Source organism: Orcinus orca, chromosome 1 (genome assembly GCF_937001465.1).
Source record: "Orcinus orca chromosome 1, mOrcOrc1.1, whole genome shotgun sequence".
NCBI classification, from domain to species: domain Eukaryota; kingdom Metazoa; phylum Chordata; class Mammalia; order Artiodactyla; family Delphinidae; genus Orcinus; species Orcinus orca.
Window position 1 is genome coordinate 152112957 of NC_064559.1, and position 17602 is coordinate 152130558.

The following is a 17602-nucleotide window of genomic DNA, read 5'->3' on the forward strand; positions in this document are numbered from 1 at the left end:
ATGCCAGTTGGATTTCTCTTTAGTATGTAAAAAAGAAACACTCAGTTATCAAATCTATAAGAAATCAAGGAATAATAAGTATGTAAGAGCCCTTCACACACACAAAATTGACAGTGAAATTCAGGCGTCCAAACAGTGAGGCTAATTAAAGAACTTGGGAATTTGTAGACTTCAGGAAGAAGACTAGTGTAAGCCTTGAATCTGCTGAAATATAGATCTGAAATCAACAACTGTGGGAATTATGGCTGCCCAATAAAATGTGAAAGTTATAAACTTTGACACAGTGAAAAGAATAATAAAACAAAAAAACAGGAGGTGGAAGGAGGTGTCATTTTCTCATCTTTAATATCTGGAAGTCAGTAATACTGTGTAAGTTTGAAGCATGTAGTTATAAAACAACATAAAGACACAATGAAATCAATTTGAAAAATGTTTTTCTCCTTCCATTTTTCAGATTATTGAATGTTTTGGAAGTAATAGCTCCCTTCAAGCACTTTAATAAGCTTAGAGAATTTGTTCAGATGAAGCTTCCTCCAGGCTTTCCTGTAAAACTAGGTAAGAGAAAAATTTTCATGTAAGTTCAGTGTCTGTTAGAAATATGGAGCTGTTTACTAACATTTAAGAAGAAGAAATATGCTTTGAAGGAAAATGCATTTCCTAGTTTAAATTTTTATATGGTTTTTCTGTAATTACATGCATTGATATTCATGTTTTGTCAAATATATAAAGTTCCTGATGAAAACTCTAATTCTACTTAAGTCAAATGTAAGGGATATGCAAATATTTCATTCAAGAGGGTGTGGGTGAACTTATGATGCACTGTGATAATGTTTTAATATGAAATATAGGGAGACTGGATTTTAGCCCAAATTTTCAGCAGACTCTGAGTTTCTGAATAGTGGGAATGTTTCTGTTGTCAACAGTCATTATTCAGGGATACAGTAATACTCCTTACATTTTATTTTTCAGTCTTAAATGTGTAAACTTAATTTTATTTTAAACAATGATCTTTCAAAACAGTAAACTTTCATTTTCGTATATATTTATCTTCTTAACTATATTAGAAAACTGGGAGCAAGACACTATTTACAGGTTCTTTAGGAGTTGAGGTTTAGATTTAGCATTGATTTAAGCTCCAGGAGGGCCTTCAATACCATCTACTGATCCAGCCTCCAAATATTTAATCAGTGCCTGCTGTGTACTGGACCCTTTTCTATGGGGGGGATGAGAGACAGCAAAAAGCCCCTGCCCTTTTGGTGTTTACATTATGTATGGGGTAGGGGGATATTATATAATAATATAATTTTTATATAATTCCTCTGATATATTTTATCTTGTTTTACTCAATATTACTGAAACCACATCTCAGAATAATTAGGCCAAAATGCTTTAATCCCAGAAGTAATGCTTTTATTGCTAAAAGTAAACTCGACCTTCTCAACTTTCCAAATTTGGGAATACATTTTGTGAATTAAAATTGATTTTAAAACATGTTCTAACTATGTCATTCTAGATTCCCTTTGTGAAGTAAAAGCACTGGGAACCCAGTGTCTACTTGAGTAAACCAGTGATAAGATTCTAGGCAGAAACTGTTAGAAAACTAAAGCTGAGAGTTTGAGCTGTGGATCATTACATGAGTATTTCTGCAGAAGCTTCAAATCCCACTGTAATTGTCTGTAGCCAGAAAATAGTTCAAGCATTGGACTCTCTTCTATATACTGTATTTAAGGGGCACAGTGACAAACTAGAATAGAGGGTAGGGATTAAATATATGAAACTATTACTGTATTCACATTTTTTAAAGTCCCAAACACAAATCAAACCTCACAATACAAGTTTTTTTTTATGAAAAAGAAATACTTTATATAGAAAGGAAAAAAATCTACAATACTTTTTTGCAGGCATTTCTCTGATATAGAGCCATATTAACAAGGGATTTATAATTTTTTGCTTGTATACTTATTGGGAATTTGCTTACCTCTGTCTCTCTTGTCTCTTTGTCCTTCTTTCAAAATGACCATATAAAACTCCAGTCCTACGTCAGTTTAATCTTCAGTCATTTCTGTTTCTATATTTAGGCTAGAAGGTACAATTGAGGGGAAAAATTTGGGTATTGTTAACACAATTACATGTTTTCAAAAGCAGCCAGAGCTTTAAATGCTGATTTTGAATGATCTTTTCTCTGATTTGCTGCTTCCCTCATTCTGCTTTCAAAGGTTAAATTTGAGCCTCCTTCACCAGTCCCCATCCCCACCCCCCACTACTTCCTCCCACAGTCTAAGCAGATGAATTTTGTTTTCTTAGTTACAAAAAAAGGCCATCAGAAATGAGACCTCCCTCATTACTCCCAACTTCTCACACAGACTTTTCTGCCCCAAGCCCTATCTTTTTCTCCATCTTTTCTATCTCAGTAGAAGTGGTGTCCCTTTTCTTAGCTTGATTATTCTCTTCATTTGTACTGTGGATCTGTTCTCCTCCCTGCTTTTTTAAAAAGCTTGCTCTATCAGTTTCCCCATATTTCTCCTTTATCTTCCAACTCCTGTACAGCCTTTTTCTTCTTAGCCGTTAGGCTTTGTTCAGGTCTTTCTCCTTTCAAAGTTAAACCAATTAAAGGTCTTTCTCTTTTTAAAATTCAGCCGATCTAGGGAGTTCCTTGGTGGCCTAGTGGTTAGGATTCTGGGCTTTCACTGCCGTGGCCGGGGTTCAGTCCCTGGTTGGGGAACTGAGATCCTTCAAGCTGCACGGTATGGCCCAAAAAAAGAGAAGTCAGGCACAGGGAGGTGAGGGGAAGATGGCCAAACTTCAGAAATAAAATTCAACCAATCTAATGAAACAATCCCTTTAGCTTCACCCTACCCAGCACTTGCCTTTAATCTTTGCTTTTCATAGCCCAGTTGCTTGAAAGTCTACTTTTATCTCTCCATTCTTTCTTTCTATTTATAGTTATATTATAAATGGGGGAAGGTGAAAGGAGATAAAGAGAGGTAAAATTTTTCTACTTCACTTGAATTGCTAAAGTGATGACACCAGGGGCCTATGATAAATTAGTTATATATAATGTATACCTAGAGCAACCACTAAAGAAGGTGTACAAAGAGATATACTGAAAAACACTATAGATAAATAAAAATAAAATTCTAAAAAGTAGTCATGTTGGGACTTCCCCGGGTGGTCCGGTGGTTAACACTCTGCGCTTCCACTGCAGGGGGCACAGGTTTGATCCCTGGTTAGGGACGTTCCACATGCTGTGTGGTGCAGCCAAATAAATAAATAAATAAATAAATAGTAGTCATGTAACCTACAGGAAGGCAAGAAAAAGAAAAATATATGAAAAAAGACAACAAGCAAAAAAACAAAAAATGAAACAGCAGACTTAAGTCTTAAGTATATAAATAATTCCATTAAGTATAAATAGTCTAAATAAAACATTTAAAAGATATAGATTGGAAAAACAGATTAAAGAAACATGACTCTACTACATGCTATCTTCAAGAAACCCTTCAAATATGATATTGGCAAGTTGAAAGTGAAAGGATGGAAAAAGATATATCATGCAAACATTAATCAAATGATAACAGGACTAGCTATATTAATATTAGATAAAGTAGATTTCAGAGCAAAGAAAACTACCGGGGTGCGGGGGGGCATTATATAATGATAAAGGGGTCAATCCATGAAGAAGAATAGCAATCTTAAATGTGTATACCAAACAACAGAGCTGCAGGATAAGTGAAGCAAAATCTGAAAGAAATGAAAGGAAAAATAGATTTTCAATTATAGTGAGAGTCTTCAGCACCCTTCTCTCAACAGATGATACAACAACTTGAACGAAAATCAGCAAGGATATTATAGAACATCTCTACAACACCATAAACCAAAGCACCTAATTGGCATTTATAGAACAGTTTACCCAACATCAGCAGAATACACATATTTTTCAAATACTCATGGAACATATACCAAGATAGGCCATATCCTGGGCTATAAAACAAACCTTAATAATTGAAAAACAATCACAGTAGAATCCAACTATAAATTAATAATAGAAAGATAACGAGACTCTCCAGTTTGTGATATTTTGTTATGCACTCTTCTAAATAATTTATGTCAATGGTGAAATCTCAAGGGAAAATAATATATTGAGCTGGATGAAAGTAAAATTACAAATATCAAAATTTGTATAATATAGCTAAAGTCATGCTGAGAGGGAAATTCATAGCACTAAATGCATACATTACGAAAAGAGAAGTCTTAAATCAATAATCTAAGCTCCTACTTCAAGAAGTTAGAAGAACATATAAACCCAAAGCAAGCAGAAGGAAGGAAATAATAAAGAGTAGAAATAAATGAAAGAGAAAACAGAATAAATAGAGAAAGTCAGTGATGCAAAGAGCTGGTCCTTTGAAAAGAGTGATAAAATCAACACATCTGTAGCAAGACAGATAAAAAACAGAGAATGAAACAGGATAGCATGACAGATCCTGCAGAAATCAAAAGGGGATAGTAAGTGTAATAATGAATGAAAGGGAAAAAAAGGCATTCAGAGTAGAAAAAGGAAGAAATAAAATCTTCTCTATTTGCAAATGACACGATTCTATGAGTTGAATCCCAAAGGTTCTAGAAACAAACTAGAGTTAATGCATTCTGCAAGATGGCAGGATAAAAGTTAAACATACAAGAATCAGTAATATTTCTGTATATTAGCATTGAACACACTGACACCAAAACTAAATATTTTTTATGATTGCAAAAAAAAGGAAATAGATGTAAATTTAACAAAACATTTACAGTACTTGTATGCAGAAAATTATACAACACTGATGAAAGAAATAAAAGAAGATCTAAACAAAAGTAGAGACATATGATGCGCATGGATTGGAAGATTCAACATAGGAAAGATGTTAATTCTTCCCAAAGAGATACATGGGTTTAACACAATTCTTATCACAATCCCAGCCATATTTTTTTTGTAGATTGAGAAAAGATTATTTTAAAATTTACATGGGATGGCAAAGAAACTAGAATATATATATTTTCGAGGGCTGCATAACAGAATACCACAAACTGTGAGTGGCTTAAACAATAGAAATTTATTGTCTCAGTTCTGGAGATTAGAAATCTGAGATCAGGGTGTCAGCTGGGTTAGCTCCTTCTGCAGGCTATGAGAGGAAATCTGTTTCATGGCCCTCCTCTAACTTCTGGTGATGTTTTTTGGCTTGTAGAAGCATCACTCCACAATCTTTGCCTTCATCTTCACATGGTGTTCTTTTCCTGTACGTGTGTCTTCGAATTTCACCTTTTTGTAAGGACACTAGCCGTTGGGTTAGGGACCACTCTAATGATTCTTAATTTGATTACTTCTGCAAAGACCCTGTCTCAAAAAACAGTCACATTCTTAGGTTCTGGGGGTTAGGACCGGAATAGATCTTTTTGGAGGGGAAAGAATTTGACTCAGAACAAGAGCCAAAACAACTTTGAAAAAGAATGAGTGTGAGTAATCAGTCTACTCCATTTCAATATTTACTGTATAGCTATAGTAATCAAGACTGTATGGTATTGGTTGAGATATAAACATATAAGTCAACATAAGAAAAGAGAATTCAAACATAGATCCTTATAAATATGCTCAACTTATTTTTGATAAAGGTACAAAAGTAGTTCAGTGGAGGAAAGATAGCCTTTTCAACAAATGATGCTGGAGCAATTAGACATGCAAAGGTAAAAAAATGAAACTCCACCTTAATCCTACAGCTTATACAAGAATTAACTGAAAATGAATCATAGACTTAAATTTAAAAGTAAAATAAAACAATAAAACTTAGGAAATAAATGTAGAAGAAATTCTTAGGGATCTAGGTTTAAGCAAAGAGTTCTTAGACTTCACACCACAGCATGACCCATAAGAGAAAAAAAATCAATGAATTGGACTTCTTCAAAAGTAAAAAAGCTCTGCTCTGTGAAAGACCCAGTTAAGAGTAAAAAACCACAAGAATGCTTAAAACTCATCAGTAACAAAATAAACAAGCCAGTTAGAAAAGAGCAAAAGACACAAAAAGACATTTCACATAAGAGGATATATAAATGGAAAATAAGCACAAAAACAGTGTTGAGAATCATTAGCCATTAGGGAAGTGCAAATTAAAACCACAGTGAGATATCATTATATACACCTAACAGAATGGCTAAAATAAAACATGGTGACAACTCCAAATGTTTGTGCAGATGTGGAAAAACTGGATTGCTCATACATTGCTGGTGGTTATGTAACATGGTACAGCCACCCTGGAAAACGTTTTAGCCATTTCTTAAAAAACAAACAAACAACTAACCACCCAACTTCCATGGGATCAGTCAGTTGCACTCCTAGGCATTTATCCCAGAAAAATAAAGATATGTTCACACAAAAACCTGTATACAAAAATAAGTTTGTAATAGCCTCAAGCTAGAAATAACCCAGCTGCTCGGTGCAGATTCTCTTCATCTCTTCCACTCTGTGTTTGTTATTGATGTTCATACCGTTAAGTCTGCTGGACACTTTTCTGTTATCTGACTTAACCTCTCAAGATTTCATTCTTTTTGTGGAGTCCTTGTCCCAGTGAAAGCTGGTAGTTTCTCTTCAGATTTCCTCCCACTTTTTGGATAGAGTTCTCTCTTGATCTTCTTCCTGCGTCTCTGACTGCTCCTTCTGGAGCACATCCCTCCTATTACTTTTGTCACCCTACATTATATTCTCATTACATCTGCCTAAACTTAAGCCAGAACATGTTACTGCTATGCTCACAACCATCCACTGGCTTTCCATCTCATCCAGAGTAGAAGCCGCAGACTTTTTCTTGACCTAAACCCCGCTTGATCTGGCTGCCTATATCTTCTCAAACCTCATCTTCTGCTAATCTTTCCCGTACTCATTTGGCTGTAGCCACACTGATCTCCTAGCTGTTCCCAGAATAAACCATACACTTTCATTTTAGGGCTTTTTTACTTATTCCCTCTACTTGGAATTTCCTTCCTCTAGGCAACTGTGTAGTTATCTCAGGTGTTTGCTGAAAGGCCACTTTATTGAGGTTTTCCTTTGAACCCTAATCAAGAACTCTTACCCTCAACACTGAAACTCCCTATCCCCCTACTTGCTTTATTTTTGCCTACATACTTAGTCACAATTATTTTTTACCTATTTGTGGTTTGTATCTCCCAACCAGAATGTAATCTCCATAAATGCATGATTTGTTTTCTACTGTTTCCTGGTGTATATCCAATGCCTAGAACAGGGCTCATTAAGGTCATCAAACTTCTTCTGAAAGATAGTAAATATTTTAGACTTTACAGGCCATATGGTTTCTGTCACAACTATTCAACTCTTGTTGGAGAATGAAAACAGCCATAGAGAATAAGTAAACCACATATTCCAATAAAACTTTACTCTGGACAGTGAAGTTTGAATTTCATGTAATTTTATCTGCGTGAAACATTATTCTTTGTGTTTTTTAAAAAACTACTAAATTATGTAAAATGTTTTCTTAGCCCACAGGCCTTACAAAAAAAGGCCAGGCAACAGGCCTTACTTAGTTCGCTGACCTCTGAATTAGAACAGCATCTTTACTTAATAAGCACAAATGAATGATCTTTTCCACCAGAAATAACTGGAAACTCTGTAATCCTTATGTTGATTTCTTTAAGTTTTTTTTTTTTTTTTAAATGAGAATATTACTTTCTGCAATAGAATACTAGGCTTGTAACAGTCAGCCTTAGTTTATGGCATGCCTTTATCCTAGGCATTCAACTTAGCTTTCACAGAATCATTTCAGAGTTTTAAGTAACCTTTAGAGTTTATTTTGTAGATGAAATCCTTGAGCCTCATAAATTAAATGATTTGTAGGAATCAGAATCTAGGTTTTATAATTTGTGTTCTTTCCACTAAATCGTATTAGGAATAAAACTGCAGAGTGATTAAAGTATTTGGCCATTTTTGATGTCACATTTCACTCATAATTTCAGCTAGAAATGTATTTTATTTAGAAGAATATTAGGCTGTGGTGGTATGATATTACTCCAATTCTGATGAGATTATTTTTATACCATATATTAAAGTGATGGATTGTTTTTTAGTGTTTTAAAACAAAAAAGGATGAATGTATTTCATTTGTATTAAATGAAAAAAAAATCAGCTCAGATTCAGAGTATATACACTACAATCTGAAGAAAAGATATCAGAATGCAAAAAGTACAAATGTAGCCATCCCTTTGCCCCAAGAAAAAATAGTCTAGTGGAATCTGCCATCATAGTGCTAAGACTGGGAAGCAGTGGGACCTTGAGTTTTTGATGTAATTCTTGATGCTTTGGTGTCTGTCTCTCCTCACAAGTAGCCAAACTCTTCCTGCAAACACCCATACTCAATATTAGATGTATATTAGGATTTGTCTGGTCCTTGAATAACACTTTTTTACATTTTAAGGAGTATAGATATCTCTAATAGTATTTCATAGTCTATAAATAGGTTACCATTTCATTTTACAGTGTTATCATTGATTGTCCTCTCTAGATATACCCGTGTTTCCTACGATCACAGCCACTGTGACTTTTCAGGAGTTTCGATATGATGAATTTGATGGCTCCATTTTTACCATACCTGAAGACTACAAGGAAGACCCAAGCCGTTTTCCTGATCTTTAACTGACACAGAAAATGATGCCATTCAACCAAGGAAAGCTAGAGAATGCAGAGACCCCAGAAGTGAATTCAAATAGAAGGGACAAATGTTTTCATTGAAGAAAAGGGAATTATGTTGGATCGACACATCAGTGATATGATATAATGAAATGGGCCTCTAATAAGAATTCCAGCAAGTTTCCTGATGTGCCATTTTCAGTCTTTTTAAAAATATACATATTATAAGTGTAATAGTTTGACAGCTTAATGACCCCAAGTCCTTCTTATGTAAAACAGCTATGAGTGCTGTGATTTGTTTTTAAAAATTTTTACACTTCTTGTTGAAATATATATGCATATAAATATATCTATATCTATATATAAAACACTCCTGGACCATTAACATAAATTAAATGTCTTAAGAGATATGAAGCCCTTTTAAACTTGTCATCTTATATTCAAGGTGACCTTTATAAATATTCCTTCAAGCTTTGTTTTCATAAAATGTAAAGTATGTAACATTATGTATAGTTCAGTAATTTGAATGTTTGTTCAATATAATGAACTAGAAGGAATGCAGTTTTCTGTAGCTGAATGAACCAAATGGTAACCATTAAACAATTGCATTTATATGTTGCAATACACTTCAGAAGGAGCATTCTCTCTGCAGGGAATAAGGTACCTCCTTTAGCACCTTAGTGCAATTCATTGTGGTGCTATTTGTTTTTACCTGAATTCTTTCTTCAATGGAAAATGTTTGTTAATAATCTTCCTTTCATAGAAACTTTTTTTTTTTCTAAACTTGAGTTTAAAAGTCCTTTTTGTGTTCATGATGAGCATGCTTAAAGATATTCTTCTTCCAAATCTGAGCACTTTAAAAAAATTCCAAATTTTTAAACTTGCTTCCTAAGTGCACATCATTCTGATTATTTTGTTTTTAGTGGAATATGGATGCATTTGTGTCAGTTTTAAAAACAATCCACATATTTTGGGCATCCCTACATATTTAATGCTTTCAAAATAAGGTAAAAACATTTTATATGCTAATAGAATATATTTGTTACAAGTTAAATTCCAGAAACATACACAAGATTGACAATTCCTACTGTTTATTTTTTTAAGTAAGTCACAAGAAAATATTTATTGATTTTAATTATCTCCAAAGTGTTAAAATCATGCATTATTCATTTTTGCACATAAAAATTTTTCATACTTATTCCAAGATGGTTTGAAGGTCCAACAATGACAATAAATTAGGGAGAATAATGTATAACAGTCATAAAATGTTATGTTGTATTAAAGAGCTTAGCTAAGGAAATGTTTTTTAAATGTATCTTGAAAAATGTGTCAGAATGCATCTGTCAAGTTTTTTAGAGTGACCAGTAACTTTTTTCAGGATTTTAAATAATTTGAATGAGTTTAGAGACCTTTATTGAAGAGATGGCTTAAAAATCCGAAGCATCAACCATAAGAAAAATTTTGTAATAAACATCTTTAAAGCTGCATCTTCCATGCTGGTACATACTACATTGCATATGTTGACATTTTATTAAATACATTTTATAATGGAGAAAAATAATCATAGTTAAAAATTCAAAGACCAGTTTCTACCTTACGTGGGTCTGTTGAATTTTGTGGAAAGGGCGGGTAAACCCAGACTAGTTTTGTTAAATAGAAGTTGATCCCTATTATTTTGGGAATGTTTGTTGGACTTAGAGATTCTATTATCCTGTCACTGATTATATGAGGTTTGAGATACTGAAAGGCAATGATCACTGTTGCTTTTAGGCTCCCTTGCTTTGTGGGAATATGGTATACTTTCAAGAATATACTGCAGACCTTTTTTGTAATTCATTGGGGAAAAAACATGGTAAATTGCAGCTTGGGATTTATCAATTTCCTAAAAGCTGTGACTGTTTTGCTGGGATACACTGGAGGTAGGAAGACTACTGAAAACTTTTGCACTTGAATTTTGTTTTTAACTTTTTCTTTCATAAAGAATAGTACAGATTATCCATTCCAAAATGTCTTTTATCTGATCACAAAGGACAAGCAAATGTCAGTATCTCTTATGATGGTAAAAATAGGAGTTATTTAATGCAAATAAACTTTTCACAGTATTAGACTTTTCAAAATGTGCCTTTTAATCCAGCTAATGAATGAAGCTATATGCCGTGTTTCAAGTAAGTAGATAAAAACGCTATATATTTTGATACTCTTACGTGGTAATCTAGATTTTGTAATGTAGGTTCATAAAATTCTCTTTGCCTTCCATTTGTGACTGAAAAAATTGTTTAAAATTGGGGGGCTATAAAATGGTTACCTTAAATGGCCGTTTAGAAATGTTCAGTATATCCTGCCACCAGTATGGTTTCAAAAGAATATAGGATTCTTTAAGAAAATTCCCTAGAGACAGTTTGCCTGTCTAGACATTCATGTACAGAAAATTATCAAGCTTCATAAAAAGGGAGGCATAAAGCTGATGCTCTGATTATTGTGAGTATAGCTACATACAACTGTCTAGACACAAACACATTTCAGAGAAGCTGATAGCCAACAGAAGCTGAAAAAACTATTCAGTTTTTCTCCTGTTTAGAACTGGTATTGAGCCCTACTCACACTAATAAAAATGTGTTTTCATAGTGTTATTCATGCACAGCTTATCATTCACATCTTGGGGAAGGGTGGTGAATAATGAGTGCTTAAGTGAAGTTTCTCCCTAGTTTTCACTAAGCCTAAAGCAGACAAAGAGCTTGTTTCGAGGCCACAAAAGGACTAAAGAAAATACTGAGTTGCTTTTGCTCTTAACTTTTATTTGTCACAATATGGTTGAGAAAAAGTTGTAGAAAACGGGGTGAGTTCAAAGTCCTACTTGTAGTATGCTAGCCTCTGAAACTGAGCAAATTACTTAGTATGGACACACTATGCCTGTGCTTAACTCCAGCAAAAGGTATCTTAACTGTGTTTTCCAAAATTAACAAAATGAATCCTTACCAAAGTTGCTATACTTGGGAACTTTCAAAGACAACTGACAGTGAAACCTAGATAAATGGACAGGAGGTATTAAATCACTTGTAAAGACATTAAAACTAAACTCAGTAAAAGCCCATCCTTTGTATATTATGAATGAGCAAAAACTGCTTTTGTAAAGCATTTTATATCAGAAATCTGGGCCAATAGTATCTTAGAATGCCATCTAAAAATGTCATAGAATGCCATCTAAAAATGTCATCTCAGTAGCGTGCACACACACACACATATATTTTTTTGTGGTACACGGGCCTCTCACTGTTGTGGCCTCTCCTGTTGTGGAGCACAGGCTCCGGACGCGCAGGCTCAGCGGCCATGGCTCACAGGCCCAGCCGCTCTGCGGTATGTGGGATCTTCCTGGACCGGGGCACGAACCCGTGTCCCCTACATCGGCAGGCAGACTCCCAACCACTGCGCCACCAGGGAAGCCCAATAGCACACTTTTCAGATCATGTGATTATCCTTGTAGTACTACCTAGTGATGAACTTTAAACTGTTACAGCTCATTTTAGGAATAGTACTTCTGGCCATAATGGCACATATGGTACATGGAATTAGAATTTTCCTTTTGCCACAGCACCTAAAAAAACTGAAGGAAATTTCCTGTGTTTTAAAGAAAGGTATTTGGCTATCATTCCTGAATTTGCTCATGTTTTGCAGGTGAAAATAATTAGCCTAAAACAAACTGTGTAGTATAAAAACACAAAAATAAGACGCACCTGTACCTCCCATAGAATTCTTGGTCACTGAAGAAGGCTGACAGTGACTGGCGGGGATGTTTAAGTAATGAACATGGGTAGCGTAGGAATTCTGAAGAAGTGAAGCAGAAATTATGTAGTTCATACACGTTGTGGCTTATCTGCTTGGTCCTGCAGTTTCAGCCCATTCTTGTGGGTTCCAGCTTATGGTTCCAACTTATTCTTACCCCTCTCAACTATCCTTCTTTTCTTGACTGCCTGTGGGCTTTAGTCTTCAGCATCAGATGCACAGCATAGACAACTTTGAGACTATTAAACCAACTCCCACAATTAAGGTCAAATCTCTGTCAACAAATCTTTTTGGGTCATTTGGCTCCCTGGATTGAATGCTGACTGATTGATTGATAAGAACAAAATTACATGTTGCTAACCTACAGGATGCTTGTCTTCCTTAACTTGATATTTAACGCCTACTATAACCTTTAAGTATATTCTTAAGCATATTCCCACTAGCAAAGAATTAGCATGGTTCACACGTTATTTTGCTGAAGAATGTCTTTATGAATTTTACATATACTTTGATATTATAAAATGAAAATGGGAAAATAAAACTAAGTAAAACAGACTCAAAATCAACAACTCCAGAATTAGTCTCATTTAAAAACTACCTCTGCTAATAAACCCTCAGTAACATATTCTGATGGTCTTTGAAAGTATCAGTAGAGTTTCCATATTTAAACACAACTACATGTATTTGATTAGAGAAAATATTTTAGATAGGAGTGAAATGCACTAGCTAGATTTGAGACAAAAGGAACAGAAATCACAATTCCAGTTTAAAAGATGTCTGTCGATCTTCAAACAGCACAGACCACTTAATCTGGTGCCCAAGTGAAGAAAGTGGTATTGTTTTGCCAGAGGAAAAGTAGGCTTGTACAGGCTATATGACACTAAGAGCAGAACATCAGTTTTAAGATGCAACTCCAAGGTGAATGTAAAATTAGTTTTCACTGTTCTAGTAGAAGCCCAGTTTGTCTTTCTTCCCTAAATAACTAATATTCTTCTACCTTCCACATAGAATCACTACCAGGGAGCTTATTATCCAAAACCTATATTCACAAAAATGTAAAGGGAAATATAGCCATATCTGCACGCAATTTATCTTAGTGCTTTTGCTAAAACGTTACCCCAAACTGAATTTTCATATAGTTTTGAAAAGCTCCATAATTAAATAGCAGGTACCGTTTACTGACCCAGGCACACAGGGCTACATTTTTTTCTACCAACTACTTTACAAGGTAGATATCACTCCCATTTTACAGACAGGAAAATGAAGGTAGGAAACAGGTCTCCCCAGCTGTAAATGAAGCTGAAATTCATGACTGGGCTCTTAAATAGCTACTACCTCATTCACTCATGAAGAATTTAAGCAAATAAATAGCACAAACATTTTTCTAACAAAACCACTTTTATTTTTTAATCATTTTCACTACCAAATACAGAACAAAATTCAGTGTGGAGGCAGTGTTCACTTGATTTCGACTGGTTATGTGTTAAAGGCTTCTGTCCCGTGCAACCCTACCTTTGTGCATAAATGTTCACTGAAAAATAACCTAAGTATAGACTCCCTTCACGACAGCATCTTAAGTCAGTGGTACTATTTTAAAGCCCAAAATTTCTTAATCCCTTTTTAGAAATCAGCATACTATATATTCAAAGACTACAAGTGAGGGAATAAAATTTGAGTAATATTAGGCTTAACCAAGTGAAACCGCCAATATCTTACTTGTTTTTGACTTACAAAACCGACAATATCATATGGTTCAATCTTTAAATGTTTTTCTACTAAATTTTTTTGTAAGTTTAAAGAATGTCATTTGCGTTCAACTTCGTGTTTAAAAATGCAGTGATTTTTAGGACCATTACTAGAATGTCTTACTACAGACAAAATTCCCTTCCATAAAATCTTTAAAAAGTTACTACAAACTGTAAAAACAATGCTGGCTTATCTATACGGCATTTCAATTCTAAAAGTTAAAAAAAAAAAAATTATACTCCAATTTGGATAAAAGCTACAATTCCGGCTCATTTCCCCCTTAATCCCAGCCACTCAAACACTACTCATTTCATAAATGAATAAATATACTATTTAGTATTGTACAGTAGATACATACCATTGAGTTTCTATACTATTCCAGAAAAGTATGTTTATATTCACCAAAAATATAAATTTACTAGATATAGGTGGGATCATTTATCCTAAAGTTCATTGCTTTACTCAACCCAAGTCCTACACCCAAAATATAAGAAAGAAAATTACACTTAGAAAAAGACTGTTTTAGATAGAAATTAAACTAATTCTGACAATTCTAATGGCAACTAATCACTACAGTGATGGATTCCATCTTACTACTATATTAAAATATGTGGACTGAAAGGAAAAAGAACTTGATATGTAAAATGAATGAGGTAAATGCCATACATTCAACAACGTAAATAAATACAAATACAGTTTTACAGGAACATAAACATAAGTTTAAGGGTTTTATTATCAAAGTCTTGTAAAACAATTTCAGAAACTGTACATCAACATGGCACAGACTGTAGCCTACTTTTGTTTTTACTGCACAAAAGTGAAGCTTGGAAACTCCTGTAAGAAAACAGTTGCCTAACTACTTTGCATTTAACATGGAATCACTGTGTGCATAAGATTACTACTGCAGTAACAGTAACACAAAATTTATTGGTTTTATACAACTTGAGATCAAATAAAAAGTACATTATCAAGTAGATCTGTCTTATTTTTAAAAGCATATGAAGGTCAATTTAAAATGCACTATCCCCCTTTTCCAACAACGAGATTAAAGCAAATTAATAAAAGAGTGGACAATTGAAAATCAGGACAAGAGATAACTTTCTTTTACAGATGGACTTCAGGATAGGCAGATAACTTTCACTGATGTAGATGTTCAATAAATTATTTTAGGAAAAAAAATTCCCAAACACCTTATGAAAAAGTATACAACTCTACTCCAAAATATGCTATTTACTTACTGCCAAAGACAGTTTCATTGAAATCTTGTTTCTGTAATTAAAGCCTAATTATAGCCATCAAAAAAGGTTAGTGCATATATAACCCTTCAAAGTTAAACAAAAGCCACAAAAATTTAGCCACAAGGCTTAAAGGATTATCTATTTCAAATGCTCATTTCCAGATGTAACTATAAGAATGTTAATTTGTCATGTCAACAAACAAGACCATAAGTAGATCCATCATGTTGGAGGATTTGAATGACATTTAGGATATTCCTGCCACAATTAACATGCAATCAGTGCATTCCCTACATGGCTCTATTACGGCAATGAATCAAATTCTAGAAATACTATAAGTGAACTTAATAAAGGAGATCATACAACATAAACAATCCATGCCTGCTGTAGATGCATGCAGCTTTTCATTTTTGTTATGAAGCAGCACCAGAATAGTAAAACTGCTTGTTTACTCAATCAGATTTCAACCTGTCAATAACTGGTTACCCATGTATCATTTTTCTAAAAGCTTTTGGATGTAAATAACAAATATCAACATCAAGAGCTTTATAACCATTTATGACTCAGAGCTGTATACATCTAGATTTGAGATGAACAAATACAGCATTAAGGAATCACACAGAGGAATGACACTGATGCACGTATACAGTTGGATTCCCACAGAGGCAATATTCAGTCACTCATATCCATGTCTTCTTCATGATGATCATCGCCATTCACTTTGGATTCTCTTAGTGAGTCACCAGTTCCCTTTTCCACAGAACACTCTTTTGCTTTAGGAGAAGCTGGCTCTGTCAGTTTCTTCTCCTCTTTCTTCTCTTTCTCGCTGTCATACCCCTGCTCCTCTTCATCATAGTCCCGTGTAACCTGCTTTGCCAAGGAAAATAATAAAAGTAAACGTCTTCACAGGAAAATCACTTCTTTAAAGTACCAGCATCACCCAAAACACCAAAATAAATTAGTTTGTAAACATACTTTTACATCTTTATCACTCTCTGATTTTCTTTCCCGTTCCTTTTCCTTATCTTTACTTTTCTTCTTCTTGCTTGTGGATCGTTCTCTTTCATCTCTGCTTCTTTCCTTGTCTTTATCTTTCTTCTTCTCCTTTTTATGTCTAGGATGACAGTAAAATGCTGACAAGATGCTTGAAACGAACTGCTCAAGAACTTTCACCATTAATTAAATAGGAGTAAGTTTAAACTTGTTTTAGATGGCAAACTTGACAACCCAAGTTCACTTGCTATAAAGAGGACAGCAAAGATCCAATTTCAAGTCACTGGATACAAGCTGTATATAAGTAATATAGGGAAGAAGACTATAACTTGATTACAGATCGAAAATGCCCAATCCTAAACTGTTTATTATAACACAGCCTCAAGTCATGAAGAGAGTGTATCAGCACATTCTTAAGCATTTTAATTCCTGAAAAGGAAGAAAAACTCTAGTACAGTTCCTGAAAAACAGGATAGATTTAATAAAAGATTAATATTCTTACCTCCTAGGGGATGGTGAGCGAGACAATTTTCTTTTGGGAGACCTAGGCTTTTTAGGAGATCTTGTGCCACTTCTGCTTCTTCGTCGTCGTCTCTCTCTAGAACCACAAATGTGCAAACTAGACTTTAAAATACAGTATTATCCAAAAAATGCAGACACATCATAGCAGATGTGTCTATGATGGAGCTCCACTAGAAAGAGGATTCTGACAACGAAAGACCTATTTTCAAATACTGTTCTGAGCCTAAGAAACAAATGAATACTAAAAAACTGCAATTCGGCCTTCCCTGGTGGCACAGTGGTTGAGAGTCCGCCTGCCGGTGCAGGGGACGCGGGTTCGTGCCCTGGTCCGCGAGGATCCCACATGCCGCGGAGCGGCTGGGCCCGTGAGCCATGGTCGCTGGGCCTGCGCGTCCGGAGCCTGTGCTCCGCAACGGGAGAGGCCGCAGCAGTGAGAGGCCCGCGTACCACAAAAAAAAAAAAAAAAAAAAAAAAAAAAAACTGCAATTCTTTTTTTTGTAAACTATGTGCCTTTCCTTTAATGTCCTCAAGAAAACCCTAATTTTAGCAATACTTCTTAAAGACATTATGTCATCAAAACACTAGAAATGTTAAACTTGGGGAAAAACTGATTAACAAAAGTTCTAACTCAAGGAAAAACAGTCTGAAGTAAATTATTATT

General features: G+C 34.6%; 2 protein-coding genes across 14 annotated transcripts in view; one reads left to right on the forward strand and one right to left on the reverse strand.

The window, feature by feature from the left end:
- ANKRD13C (ankyrin repeat domain 13C) overlaps positions 1–15370 on the forward strand; it is an 85310-nt gene extending 69940 nt beyond the window's left edge. For both annotated transcript variants that reach the window (XM_004280741.4, XM_033407472.2), the window contains 2 exons: positions 455–555; positions 8541–15370. In XM_004280741.4, the coding sequence (XP_004280789.1) occupies positions 455–555; positions 8541–8671 (232 nt within the window). In that variant the 3' untranslated portion in view covers positions 8672–15370. The remainder of the gene's footprint in view (positions 1–454; positions 556–8540) is intronic.
- The window catches only part of SRSF11 (serine and arginine rich splicing factor 11), a 54838-nt gene continuing 52142 nt past the window's right edge, over positions 14907–17602 (reverse strand). For 7 of the 12 annotated variants that reach the window (XM_033407480.2, XM_033407481.2, XM_033407479.2 and 4 more), the window contains 3 exons: positions 16922–17038; positions 16402–16540; positions 14907–16296 (listed from right to left, as the gene is read on the reverse strand). In XM_033407480.2, the coding sequence (XP_033263371.1) occupies positions 16099–16296; positions 16402–16540; positions 16922–17038 (454 nt within the window). In that variant the 3' untranslated portion in view covers positions 14907–16098. The remainder of the gene's footprint in view (positions 16297–16401; positions 16541–16921; positions 17039–17602) is intronic. The other 5 variants (XM_012537095.3, XM_004280743.4, XM_033407484.2 and 2 more) reach the window with 3 other exon arrangements.